Source organism: Melospiza melodia, chromosome 6 (assembly GCF_035770615.1).
Source record: "Melospiza melodia melodia isolate bMelMel2 chromosome 6, bMelMel2.pri, whole genome shotgun sequence".
Classification (NCBI taxonomy): Eukaryota; Metazoa; Chordata; class Aves; order Passeriformes; family Passerellidae; genus Melospiza; species Melospiza melodia.
In genome coordinates, this window is record NC_086199.1 from 48,940,469 (window position 1) to 48,954,813 (window position 14,345).

General features: G+C 42.6%; 1 protein-coding gene across 1 annotated transcript; it reads left to right on the top strand.

The window, feature by feature from the left end:
- The first annotated feature begins 361 nt into the window (after window positions 1–361).
- RCN1 (reticulocalbin 1) lies at window positions 362–13,244 on the top strand. Its single transcript, XM_063160555.1, has 6 exons — window positions 362–588; window positions 5,288–5,481; window positions 7,032–7,210; window positions 7,732–7,792; window positions 10,301–10,500; window positions 11,346–13,244. Exons 1-6 carry the CDS (start codon window positions 362–364, stop codon window positions 11,451–11,453), a joined length of 969 nt encoding a protein of 322 aa, XP_063016625.1. The 3' UTR covers window positions 11,454–13,244.
- The last annotated feature ends 1,101 nt before the right edge of the window (window positions 13,245–14,345 follow it).

The window sequence follows — 14,345 nt, forward strand, 5'->3', positions numbered from 1 at the left end:
GACGAGCGAGCAGCAGCGGCGGGACAGCCCCGAGCCGCTGTTTGGAGCTGCCGCGGTGTTTGTCAGGCTGAGCTCGGGGCGCTTCGGCGATGGAGCGGCCGCCCGGCTCTGCCCGCCCGGCTCTGCCCGCCCGGCTCTGCCCGCCCGGCTCTGCCCGCCCGGCTCTGCCCGCCCGGCTCTGCCCGCCCGGCTCTGCCCGCCCGGCTCTGCCCGCAGCCCCGGCCCCGCCGCCGGGCCCCGTGCGGACGTGGCGCGGCCGGGCCGGGCGCGCTGCCAAAGGCCGGCCCGGGGGCGGAGCGGGCCGGGGAGGGGCGGTGGCGGGCAGCGGAGCGGAGCGGGGTGCGAGCCGGGCCGGCGGGGCATGGCGGGCGGCGGGGCGCTGAGGGCGCTGCCCGCGCTGCTGCTGCTGCTGCTGGTGGCGGCGGGCGCGCTGGGCAAGCCCACGGCGCGGCAGGAGCGGGCCCGAGCCGGAGCCGCGCAGCACGAGGACCTGCCCGGCTTCCAGTACGACCACGAGGCCTTCCTGGGCAAGGAGGAGGCGCGGAGCTTCGACCAGCTCAGCCCGGAGGAGAGCCGGGAGCGCCTGGGGTGAGCGCCCGGCCCGGGCGGGAGACGTGGCAGGGGGAGGGCCCGAGCTGGGCCCGGGGCGGAGGAGGCGGCATGGGGCTGCCTGAGTGACCGAGGGGACAGCGGGGCCCTGTAGCTCAGAGCGGTGCCCTGTACCCCACAGTGGTGCCCTGAGCTGCAGTGTGGGACCCTGTATTCCAGAGTAATGCCCTGAACCCCAGTGTGATGCTCTGTACCCCAGAGTGGTGCCCTGAAGCCCACTATGATGCGCTTTACACCAGAGTGGGACCCTGTACTCCAGAGTAATGCCCTGAGCCCCATTGTAGGACCCTGTACCCCAAAGTAGTGCCCTGAACCCCACTGTGATGCTCTGTACTCACAGTGGTGCCCTAAACTGCAGTGTAGGACCCTGTACCCCAAAGTAGTGCCCTGAACCCCACTGTGATGCTCTGTACTCACAGTGGTGCCCTAAACTGCAGTGTAGGGCCCTGTACCCCAAAGTAGTGCCCTGAACCCCAGTGTGGGACCCTGAACCCCGCTGTGAATGCTCTGTAACCCAGAGTGATGCTCTGTACCCCAAAGTAGTGCCCTGAACCCCGCTGTGATACTCTGTACCCCAAGGTGGCACCCTGTACTCCATAGTGGTGCCCTGAGCCCAAGTGTGATGCTCTGTACCCCAAAGTAGTGCCCTGAACCCCACAGTACCCCAGTGTGATGCTCTGTACCCCAGAGTGGGACCCTGCATCCGAGTGGCTGCAGGTCAAAGCTCTGGGTTGTGACTTCTCTCCCACCCCGCTGGTTTTGCAAAGGAGCAGCCAGCAGTCCATAGCTTTGGGGTTCCTCCCTGCTGCCTTTTGTGGCCTCACAGCAGCAAGGCTGTCAGAGGGAGCTGCTGTGCTGGACCTGCTGCTGGGGGTTTTGCTGCTGCTGCTCCCTGCCTCTGGGACACCTGCCCACACCACATCAGTGTTACTGAGTTTCAACCATTCCTTCTCTACAGCCACGTTTACAAGTGCTCTTCAAGCATCTTCCCACTTGTTCCTTCTTTGCTCACAGTGTTTCAGCTGCTATTATTTCCATGCAAAGGGCAGGGACCGTGCCTTACTTTACTTCTTCTCCCTGCTTCACACCTACAGGAAGCCAGATCACTAAGCAGAACTAAATTTAATAGGAGTTAAAGAAAGACCCTTTAATGTAGTTACCACAAAGAAGATAGCTTAAAATACCCTCCATGTTCTCACTAAGATTCCCCCCTGCCTTCTCTTCCACAGGGAGTTGCACTTGCTAATTTTCTGTGTAGTCCTACCATAAGCAGCAGCACTGCGATCTCACTCTTGATCCTTCTCAAAGCTGTCACTGCTATTTGTATGTCTCAGTGAGTAAACAGATGAAATGATTACCAGAAATTATCAACTCCATCCTCATTGTTTAAAGAAGGAGCAAAAGAAACCATGTTCTCAGCATACCTGGCTATGACCTAGATTCTCATCATTTGTGTCACGAAAATGGACATGCCCTCCTAATATTGGTTTGCACTTACTGGTACAGATAATTCAGTCAGGGATGTGATTTAACAACACAGATGTTTTTAAACGATTTTTACAAACTGTAAAGCAAGGGAAGAAGTTTTAACTAATTGATCTCACTGATTGCCCTTTGGAGGGGTGACACAGGCACATTAAAGTACAGAGTCAATAATTACCTTTTAAATGGAGGTGTCTCTCTGAGGACACGTTGAGGGTGAGCACTGTGCATCTCAGCATCAGGGATATGGCTCCTGGGGGACTTTTGGGAAAGTTCCATAACTTCCAGCATTCCCCAACCTTGTAATCTTGGATAGCAGCACACTGGGAGGGAGGTAAAGAGAGGATTAAAAAAACATCTTGTGGTTTAACAGTCACATGCTGAACCCCTTCTCCCCATTTTTGTTAGGGGCAACTTCTGTGGTGGGTTACAAACAGAGTCACTTCTCAACAAGTGACTGCTCTTAGGAAGAAGGCAGATTTAATTAAAAGCTATTTTTAAATGATTTCTGGGAGAAAACAGAAACATACAGTCTGCTGCTCTAACCAGAGTGCATGCTGTTGTATTTATAAGGGATTTTACCTTGCTTAGGAAATGTGGCAGCACATTGGTCATCCCAATAATAACAACAGTAAAAAGTCAAGTCCACACAACAGCTTTTCACCTGTGCCTCTGGGAGCCTATAGGCTTGTTTTATTGTCCCCAAGACTGTTTTATTGTCCCCAGCTTCTGCTGAGAAGTGGGATGGAATAGTGCCCGTGGATGCAATGGACCTATAAAAACAGGTGAAAAGGAGAAGACATGAAGCATTTTCTGGTACACAGAAAATGTGTACCTGACTTCTTTCATGTTACACATTGCCAAGAGCTACCAGCATAATCATTTAATACCTTAACAGTAGAAAGAAATACCAGTTAAACAAATGAAATTAAATCATTGTGGGGAAAATCTGGTGACAAATATAGTCCCTCATGCAGGGAAAGGGACCACTGGCAATGGATACAGAAGAGAAAAGGTTTTCTAGTCAGTTCATCCACACTTCACTAATTCAGAAATGAAATTCAGCAGCCCCTTTTTTGCCCCATAACTCAAACAACATGTTCACAAAATCAATCTGATACTATCAGACTCACACAACATTGCTGAAGTTCAGCAGAAGCTGCTGCTGATATTTCAGCAACCACTTCTGTAACAAAGGCTTGGGCAGAGACATTGCTTCACTACTTGACAGTTCCAAATGTGGTTTCTTGGTGGAGAACCAAGATGTGGAATTGCAAAGAATGTTTAGAAGTGCAGATTGTTTTCCCTGAGGTATAGGGAGCTCACCTGCTGAGTGTCAAGTCAGGATTTAGACAGGTCAGCTTCTGCTCTTCCCCCTGCATTGCAATGGCACCTCAGTATTCCATGGGCATGGCATGAGCTGGCCACTGGATGAGGCACAGGGCACCTGCAGACAGGCTGGCCCTGCACCTCATGGGCAGGGCGAAGGGTGCTGGTGTGCCCAAAGCCAGCCTGGATGTGCCAGAGGGCCAAGGTGGATGTGCTCAATTCCAAGAGCAGGCACAGAAGGCAGTTTTACAAGCTCGGCCCCAAAATGGTGAAGTTCATCAGTTGCAGAGAGATTAACTGCAGTGAGATTAGTTGCAGAGAACATAAATGGTAGAGAGAGCACTGTCCTTTTTTTTTTTTTTTGAACTGCAGCTGTGTGCAGAATGTTTCACTCCTGCTGGTTTCAACAGTGCTGGCAGCTTTACACAGGACAGAGGTTTATAGCCCTTTTAGTCTCTAAAATCCCAAGTCTTCCAGCCATGGCTGCAGACCTGCTGCAGACTTGATGCTGCTTTAGTGAGTAACTGGCATTCCTGGCAGCACCAGCAGTACTGATTTCCACTGGGAATCAAGGAAAAGAAACAAGTGCAGGGACAGGCTGGGAAGGGGAGGCTGTACCTGGTGTACATCCCCAGCATTACACGCTCATACTCACTGCACCCTGATGTCAGCCTGCTGCAAAGCCAGAGGAGAAAGTGCAGGTCTCCACCAAATCCTGGATTTTTGCTCTGCTTGCCTCCAGCAAGTTTGAGTTCAGGCTTTGTCCTGAAGTGAAGTTGCTGTCTGTCGTGGATATATTTTCTGAAAAATACTTTTGCTAGGATTTTTCCTGCTGAGAAGCCTCAGAGGAAAAGAAAAACAATAATTATCTGCTGCTGTGGAATGCAACAGGTGCATCTTTGATTGGTCCATGTGAGTTGTTTCTATTTGATGACCAATTGCAGGTCCACCATTCTTTTCCTTGTTAGCCTTCGGATGAAATCCTTTCTTCTATTCTTTTAGTATAGTTTTAATAATTTTCTTTTAATATATATTTTAATATATATTAATCTATATTAAAAATATAAAATAATATTGTATATTATATTATTATATATTATATTATATATTGTATTATTATATATTATATTGACATTATATTATATATAATATTACTATAAAATTCTAATATATAATATTAGAACTAAATATATTCTATGTATTATATACAATATATTATATATAATAAATATAATGTAATTAAAATTATATTACATATAAAATTACAAATAATAACTATTATATTATATATTATGATTTATTATTAATTATATTAATATATATAAGATATAACATATATATTAAAATATATCTATTAAAATATATAAAATACATATTTTAATATATTAATATCATTTCTTTTAATATATCATAAAATAGATAATTTTCTTTTTAATATATCATAAAAAAATAAATCAGCCGTCTGAAATATGGAGTCAAAATTCTCATCTCTTCCCTCATCCTGTGACCCCTGCCAGCACCACCACAGGTGTCTCCTGCTCTGAGCCAGCACAGCCACTCCCTGTAGGCAGTGAAGAACAGATGCCCCTAAGACAGGAGGCACAACCTAAGAAAAAGAAAGCCAGGTATTCTCTGCTCACTAATTTTAGTTGTGCAAGTTTCCTTTGAGTTATTCATAGCAATGCTGAATAACAAACAGAGACACATTCCTTTATATGATGTGTAAAATGCAGGAAAACCTTAACCAGTAGGACAGCCTTAGGAGTTTGGGGCACTGTGTTTTTGTGGAAAATCAGGGCCAGATGAAGATTACTAAAATTGGCTTGACATGCAGTAGGGTTTTAATGATGCTGATCTCTTTTTACAGGAAGATTGTGGACAGAATAGATGATGACAAAGATGGCTATATCACAACAGAGGAGTTAAAAACCTGGATTAAACGAGTGCAGAAACGCTACATCTATGAAAATGTGGCCAAAGTTTGGAAAGATTATGATCTAAACAAGGATGATAAAATTGCCTGGGAAGAATACAAGCAAGCCACATATGGTTATTATCTAGGTAAGAGAACAGATTGTATGATCAAGGATTTTTAAGATTATAAAATATGATTTCTTGCCTTGCAGACAACTGGATGTTGTTGTCACATTGAGGACTCTTGAAGCTCACATTAAATTTTATGGATGCTCAGAGGTCAAAAGCACTTTTTAGTTATTTATTGCAGCCCTTTGCACATGGGTCACCAGCACACAGAAGGTTTTGTAGAGGTATCATTAAATATACTGACACAGCTGAATTAAAGTCTCCTCCAGTTAGAAATATATTATTTTTTAGCATTGAAAAGGGTACTTTAATTAAAAAATAATATATTGTCTAATTAACTGTATTTGTGAATTTAGTCTCTAAAATCCCAAGTCTAGATGTTAAAAATGTAGCCTGTGTCTAAGCTACAGCAAAGTTATTGATTAAAGTCATTCTTGCAGAATAACATGCTTCAGACTGTGATCAACAGCAAATGAAAATCCTTAACAAATCAGGCAAAATAAACATTTATTAAAAAATATACCTGAATTCCCCCCACCCCCCTCCACATTCCCTTTGCTTTTATAAGTTAATGAAGGAAGAGGAGGAGAAGAGATCACTTAAGCTAAAGGGCAATACTGACAGAGCAACAAATCAGTATTAATTGACCATTTATACTTACTGGAAATGAGAAAACAATATTTACCTACCACAGAGGCAGTTTCTAGAGCAAGCTTCCTGTAGCAGTAATAATTCCATAGTCTACCTTAGATTTAAATGGAGTTTGTTACATTTGTGAAAGGAAATATTTAACACACAGTCCCTGCAGAATTATCCCTGGAACACTTCTCAGCCTTGTCTTTGCTTCTTCTAAGCCCCAAGATTTGGAGAGCAGCATTGTGGGCTTGTGTTAATGAATACTTAAAATTCCCATCTGTAATTCCTGACCCAGTCTTTTTCACATATGTTTGTCTCCCAACATGTGAATTGTGAAATTGTTATGAGTATTTTTCATTTTTCAAGTCAGTTTAACGATCCTATTTTAAAAATTATATCAAATACCATTCCTTTTATGCCACTGAACACTCTGAAAAAATGCCATTGTTTTAAACTGGAAAGAATTGTTAGGTTGCCTGTAGCAGAGGTCTAGCACTGAGATAATTTCAGTCAGTCTGCCACCTTCTGAACCACATTTCCTTGGTTTGCTCTTCTTGAAACTGAAAAGTTGTGTGGATCATACTAATTCCTAAAGATGAAGAAAACCACTGTGAATGAAGTCTACCCCAAATATTGCCTCAGTGGTGCTTGTAAAGGCAGATAAAAAAAATCTCTGAGGGAATACTGCAAAACCCATTATTCTGGATTGTAAGAGAAGAGTCGCTCAGAAATTTACCTCCTACTACTGTCACCTTTAAAAATCAAACCAAGTATTTGACCCCTGAGTTTTAAACTTCATGGGGAAGAGAATTTCCATTTAGAACAATAGCTATTCTGGCAATAAACCTTTTTATTTCTAAACTCAAACAGCTTTGTTTTGCTAGTATGTTTTAAAGGAGAACACCTCTGAGATCATCTTGATTTGTCTGCAGAAAATCCAGAAGAATTCCAAGATGCAACTGATCAGCACAGTTTTAAGAAAATGCTGCCCAGAGATGAAAGACGATTCAAAGCTGCAGACCTGGATGGAGACTTGGCTGCCACTCGTGAGGAGTTCACTGCTTTCCTGCACCCAGAGGAGTTTGAGCACATGAAAAACATTGTTGTCTTAGTAAGCAAAGCAAAATCAGTGCCATTGTTTCTGCTTTTATGGGTGAATTTGAAGGCTTCTCTCACCTTTCCAGGCAGGGTTTAGAAAGAGACACACACATAAAAGCTAAGTGGGGAACAGAAAGGGGTGCCTTTGATGATACTCACTTGGTTTAGAAGTCTCAACATAAGAAAGACTTTTTAAGTGCACTTAGACAGCTCCTAAATTGAATCAAGAAACAATCTTGGGGCACAGACTTAAACCAAAATATAAGGAGGGTGTGCTGACATACAGCAGCTGAGTGTTTCATGCAGGCTGGTATCTGCCCCTAACATAAGCAGTTCATTCATACAGGGAATTTTTTCAACATGAAAGGATATTTTTATATTCATTGTGCAAACAACAGTCCCACTGGGTTTAGTGAGACTACATTCACTTGTGTACAGGGGCAGGTCAAGGCCTCAGAACATTAAATTATCAAAGGCAGGTGATCAGAGCTCTCAGTTTTTTCTTGATGACTTTCATGCAAAATTGTTTTCCAGGAAACCTTAGAAGACATAGACAAAAACGAGGATGGTTTTGTGGATCAAGATGAATACATTGGTAAGTGTTGTTACTTGTTTCTTATATGATTTCCAGTCCATTTTTCCATCTTCTCTCAAACTGGCAGCAGCATTAACAACCCAGAGTGAACAGTTCAACTATTTTATACCAGCCATCCAACCCAGAAAGTTTAATTTCATTTTAGGTAGATAGCAACATGACCAGGAAGAATTCCTCATGCTTCACAACACAAAATTCTCCTGTTGCTCTTATTTAACTCAGCTAAGAGTTATATGAGAACAAAAGAGAATCTGGAATAATATTTTTCATGGCAGGGATATTCTTTGTATATTGCACCATGTTAACTGCTGTTTGAAGGCACTGTTTAGAAATGCAGGAGGATGAGAAAATGAATTAGTCTTTTCCCAAATAAATGGTTTTGGATGGTGCTCAAATATCCAAGACACCTGGGAATCAACCATTGCAAAAAGAGAAAGTTCACCTTGTTCCTGCTAGGTTTTTTTCCTAGTTTAATTAGTAAGTAAAGCCCATACTTCTGTACTGATGATACCATTCTATTTTGATGAGTTTTAAATCCAGAAAGTAGCACTAAGAAGGCATTAGTGCAAAGTTGGATGAAGCTTTCTGTTTCTAGTGGTGCTATAAAGATCACTTCACATAGAATCAGGAACAATATACACACACTAATTAATGGCAGGGGGTTCTGTTCCTTGTAAATTATATTTAGCCCAGAAAGTGAATGCTATTCATCTATGACTGAAATAACAGAGCAGCATAATTTCCACAGTAATTTCAGTTCATTCAGTGACATTACCTACATATAATTATAAGGTAATTGTCAACATTTGTTACCATGTGAATGCTGGTTCTTCTTGTCTTCTATAGATAGGAACATAGAATGTTCTAGTCACGATCACCCCACATTGGCAAGGATGATAAAAATCAAATTGACAGGACATGTCAGTTGCTTCAAATAAACAATATAATTTGCACTTTAAAAAATGAAAAAAGAAAGTGAATGTGTTGTCTGAAGTTTTCTTCCTGAGTTGAGAAAACTATGCTTAAAATATTCCTACTTTCCTTTTTCAGATGTATTTTTTTTAAATTTTGATGAAGTTGGGATTAAGAAACCAACAGAAAACAAAATCTCTTCTTTGGTAGTTTATAAGGAGCAACAAAAAGAAGTCCAAAAATTTCAGTCTCTAGATGGAGTATTTGTTGGGGGGATCTGTTGAAACTTATAGAATGATCCCACCCTCCATTCCCTTCTTTGCTCCCATTTTGTCTTTTGCAAAATTTGGTTTAGATTTACACAAGCAGCGGAGCAAAATGCCTATAAAGATGTTGAGCAGAGAGGACTAAATTCTCACTGTGCATGGGCAGGTAACAGAGTATTTCAGGGACACTGGGGACAGTGACAATGGAGAGCCTCAGCCCAGTGTCAGGGGTACTTACTCCTGCCTTGGAATTCAGCATTTGTGTTTCCCACAGGTACCAGCCAGCCTTTGACCCTCACACCATCCATGAGGGTCCTTGAAAACCAAATCCAGAAGGCCCTGGAGAGGAGAGGAGTAGTGTCACAAAGCAGGTTTCATTCTAAATAGAGAAGTGGAAGGCTTGAGGATGAGTAGGAAGGGATTTGCCACAGTGACCAGAAGGATGAGAGAGACACCACTCATGATTTGGAAAGCCCTGTGATGTAAAGAACATTGGTTTGAATAATCACTGCTGCTGTGCTGTGTTTATGCAGAAAGCAGCTGCCACTGTGGCTCCCAAAATGCAGCACAGGAGTGATGTGCAGAGCAGCTGGGGTGTGTGACCTCTGCATCCTGCCACACACACTGCTCCCTCCCCAGGTCCCAGGCTGTGACCAGTGCTCTGTGCCTGTGGCTCCTCACACAGTGCACCATGACTCCTGACTTCTCCAGCTCTTTCCTGGAGCAGTGTCTTCTGCTGGAATGTGCTGCAGCACTGCATGCCTAAAAGAGCTGATCTCCTAAGCTGAATGTCTCTCACACAAGACTTCTCTAAAATGCATGCAGGTTCCATTTAGCAATTTTTGTTTGCCTAAATTCCCCCTGTGCCTTTTTTCCTGTAATCACTCTGCTGGCTGGAGTCTGATCTTATCCACAAAGACATTTACTGGCAGGGACAAGATAAAATGGCTGAGTTCCTTTCTCCCCATGTGACCAAGCCTAGCACTAAAGCTTAAGACTGCTGTTCAGCCAGAGATCCTTTGAGGATTTTGTTCATTCTGAAATTCAGATGATGGCCTTTGAACATGTTAGCTCTCCTGTTAGGCCCACCAGAAGTGCACAGGTATGATACAGGGTGCTGTGAGAATGGGCAGAATCACCAGCAGTGAAGAAATAGGCCTGAGAGAAGATGCAGCTACTCCATCTACACCCCACATTTCTCTTTCTGTACAGAGACACTGTGCAAAGAATGAAAAGTTCAGTCTCCTCTGAGGAACACTGAAAAATCTTTATTTTGTGCTTAATTTGCAAAGTAAATAGGACTCAATTAAGACCCTTATTTCCTCTCCAGCTGATATGTTTGCAAATGAGGAGGGTGGACCAGAGCCCGACTGGGTGATTACAGAGCGTGAGCAGTTCTCAGATTTCCGTGATCTCAACAAGGATGGAAAGATGGACAAAGATGAGATCCAGCACTGGATCCTCCCCCAGGACTACGACCATGCACTAGCTGAAGCCAGGCACTTAGTCTATGAATCTGATGTAGACAAGGTATGTGGTGCTCCAGTGTTGTTTTTAAAGAAGTTATATAGGGTCTTGTGGGTTTTTTAAAACACCAGCTTGCAGGAATTTATTCCTACTAACTTTAGAGCCTAGACTTGCTAATGGATTAAAGAGGCTAGACTTCTCTTTAGAGGCTAGACTTGCTGGTGGATTAATGTTTCCATCCCAATCTCAGCTGGTAGTGTTAGAATTACAAAGTGTTACAATACAGTTTATCAGCTTTTATTTTAACACAGCAAAAAATACTCTTTTTCCTTTAAGAGTGGTCATTACTTCTGTATGTTAATATAGACTAAGAGAGGTAAATAAAGTTACATTTAGATACCCCTTGTACTCAAATATAGGGGTAGCAAACCCACTCTTAGTTCTATATTCAAGCACATACCTTTCACTTAAACACTAGCTCTGATCAGGGACAGCATATGAGGAACCTGAAAGCCAAAATGCTCTGAGCACAGAAAACTGCTAACATAAGCAACCACCTTCCACAAAGTGCACCAGAGGATTTTTGTTTTTACAGTCAGGAAGATGAACCAACCACAAAACTGTGCACCAGGTAATCCACTGTTAACCTGCTGTTCCTACTGCTTGGCATTACAAAGAACTTTCAGTTAGCAGTTTGACCTACCTGAAGCTCGTGGGGCTTCTGTCTTCCACTAAGGCCCAAATTTCACTCACTGAGGCAGCTACAAATGATTGCTGAACCTGCAGTCTGCTGCTGTGAAGAACTGTTTCCCAGGGCTCTTGCAAGTCTGTGCTGGTGTGTCTTTGTGTCTTAGACTTAGTTCTGAAAATATTCTTACAGAGTTGGTTTTTTTTTTTTCTTCTACCAGGATCAAAAACTAACAAAAGAGGAAGTTCTAGACAACTGGAACATGTTTGTTGGAAGTCAAGCTACCAATTATGGGGAGGACCTCACGAGAAACCATGATGAGCTATGATCCAGTGTGTCAGCCAGTGTGCCACACATCTTTTCTCCACCTTACTGAAATCACTGTGTCCATCCCCTCCAGGAGGGAAGATGGCCAAGGGACACTCACAACTGAATGACTTGCATTAAGATTATTTTTAACATGCCAGCTTATTACCTCAGAAACCACATAGAAATAGCTTTTTTACTCCTTTCACATGGTTGAATACAATCTTTAGTTACTAGAGTTTTATTTTTGAAAAAATTAAGAGGGTAACTTTTCTGAATAGGTTAGAGCCTGGCATGGAAAAGGGACTTTTAAAAACATTGCAAAGATCTTTAATAGCCAAGTATTTTCTTCAAATACCCACTTTTACCATAGTGAAATGCACCTAGGATTAGAACCCTAATGTTTAATCAGACTTAAGTTATTTAGTTGTCTTTTCTAATAGTTTAGAGGTGACCCTTTGAGCCTCCTGCCCAGAGAAGAGTTTGATACCAGCTTTGTCTCCACAGAGTTGCTGTGTTGGGTGAGTGCTGCTGCAGCCTGCTGGCCCTGCTCCAGTGTGCAAATGCACAGGTCCCTTGTTCCTGACCCTGCATTCCCAGGCAGGGATGCAGAGTCCAGCCTGGCAGCTGCTCCTTCCACAGCAGGGTAACGTACAGCTGTTTGTGGGCCCTTGGCCGGGCTGCTTCCTGGGAGGAGTTGTGCCACATGGAGCATAATTTATCTCCTGCTTTTCACACTTCACCCCAGCCCTGCTCCTGTTCACACAGTGTGAATGGCAGCAGCTCTGTGATGGAGAAGGAATGAGACATGTCATCCCTCTGGGCCTTCTGTCTCCTCTGCCACTAAGAGGACAGATTCTTGTGGCTGAACTTCTGGGTTTGTGTGTTTATACCTGTAACTCTAGAGACAGCTCCCCTTCCAAAAAAGGGGGAAGTCTTCCGCATAGGTGCTTTATTTTTTACTGTATAATGTGAGTTGTTACATGTATATTTTTATATAACCAACTTCTCCAAGTTTGGTTGTTTTTATCTGTACTGGTTTGAAAAGAAGCACAATAAAACCGATACTTCTTTTTGATACTGTGAAGGTGCAATAACACTAACACAGATTAGCAGAGAGATGATGTGAAAACACAAACCAAGCCTCTAAAGCCAGTAGTTATCAAAGCACTGGGATGGTCATTTCCAAAAGCATCTGCACATACAACCCCAACTGTTCTTTGTCACCTCATTAAATAAAAAAAAAAGAAAAGCCAAAAAGAAGTGCATTGTACATAGCAGCTGTAACTAGAATTTGTTCTGGATACTAGTACTGGGGGATCAGGACTCCCCAGCAGCATTCTCTGGGAGGTTCCTGGAAGGTTTGGTGTAAAACATCACACCCTGAACAATCCAGAGGGGAGCTTTGAGACTCCCAGGCTGTGAGACACTTCAGCAGTTCAACACATTTGTAAAAATCATCAGGAGGCAGTGCAAAACTGTGACCTCTGTGAACAGTGCCATTTTTATAAGGTCATGGAAGAACCCTGGTGCAATATTTTACATCTTGCAGTTGAAGATAATTAAATGTAGATTGCTGAGTCTGACAGAAATTACATGTGCTTGCTGGCAGCACCACTAAGCTTTTGGGGTGCACATCTTGTGACATTGCCAGCAATGTCTCTGAAAAATCCCCACCTCTCCCACTAACATAGAGCAGGGAAAATGTCATAAAAGTGAACTGGTTTTGTTTTTACAGTACCCTCAAGTTAAATAAAAGCCTAAATGCAGTGTTATCTGGGAAGCAATAAAATTGTATCTTGGCACGTGAAAATGATTATATATTTTCTTTATGGCTTGGATTTGGAAAGGTTTATTGTACTCAATAATCCTGACAATCTTTATCAAACTAACATGTTTTGCTAACAGATTTTCAGCACTCTCTGTGTACTCAGATTATCTTCTGCTGTTTCAGGAAACAATACCTCAAAAGACCTCAAAAAAACACTTGTTTCCTGCAAGTGAAACTGCAGCTCAGGCTGGATACTAAGCCAAGGATTTTCACTGGAGCCCAGGGGAAGGTTGTTTGCTCACTCTTGTTGAAATTCAGTGGGAGTTGGGTGCTGAGACACTAAGCATTGTTGCCCACAGCTAAACATGACACTTCTGAATGCTCTGTGCACTGTCCCAACAAAAAAACCACATCTGTGCTTTGACAAGCAATCACATTTTTTTCCACATTACTAAATGAGTTTGGAACAGAATTAGCAGCACACAAGAGAAAAATCCTATTCTCATATTTGTTCTTGATTCCTGTTACTGCTTGGAACACATTGGTATTTTCCAGGGTAAAACTGTACTTACGTGAGTAAGAATGCTGAAATCAGAGGAGCTGTTCACACAAACAGTAACTGAAAATTCAGATCCAGAAAAAGGTTTTCTTTTTTTTCCAAAAGAATGGTACTCAGCATATATCCAGCTAGGAAAAAGGCAAACATGCCAATTAGAATGAGGTTTAAAATAATCAAATTATTTATCAATAGTGGGTTATGGGGTCATAGTATGATTAGGAGCTTTTTTAATGAAGCAGTTTTAGAGAACATAAGTATCCCTGATGTGATTTCATTTTAAAGGCTCCCCTGTTTCTGCAGTTCTCCAGGGTGTTTCTCTTACCAACATTCAGTAATGGCACAGTACATTCCATGCTCTAAATTTCCCTTTCAAGCTCAATGCACTATGGAAGAGTAACTCCAAAAGAGACTAGAGCTTCTGGGTTTAAATTTAACACTATTTAAGGAAAGCAAACCTTTGCTAGGGGATATAACTGTTAACATTGTGATTTTTCAAGCCTAAGGTTTCTAATGGGGTTTGACTGTTCCAGAGATAACATTTTCTTTCCTAGGTAACATATTTCAACTCATATTATGAGCAAACG

What these genes read in the sequence shown, in the direction of transcription:
- RCN1 (XM_063160555.1), top strand. Translation starts at nt 362, where the DNA reads ATGGCGGGCGGCGGGGCGCTGAGGGCGCTGCCCGCGCTGCTGCTGCTG. An exon ending in GAGAGCCGGGAGCGCCTGGG is followed by an intron (nt 589 to 5,287) that starts GTGAGCGCCCGG and finishes CTCTTTTTACAG; the next exon opens with GAAGATTGTGGACAGAATAG. An exon ending in TGAAAAACATTGTTGTCTTA is followed by an intron (nt 7,211 to 7,731) that starts GTAAGCAAAGCA and finishes ATTGTTTTCCAG; the next exon opens with GAAACCTTAGAAGACATAGA.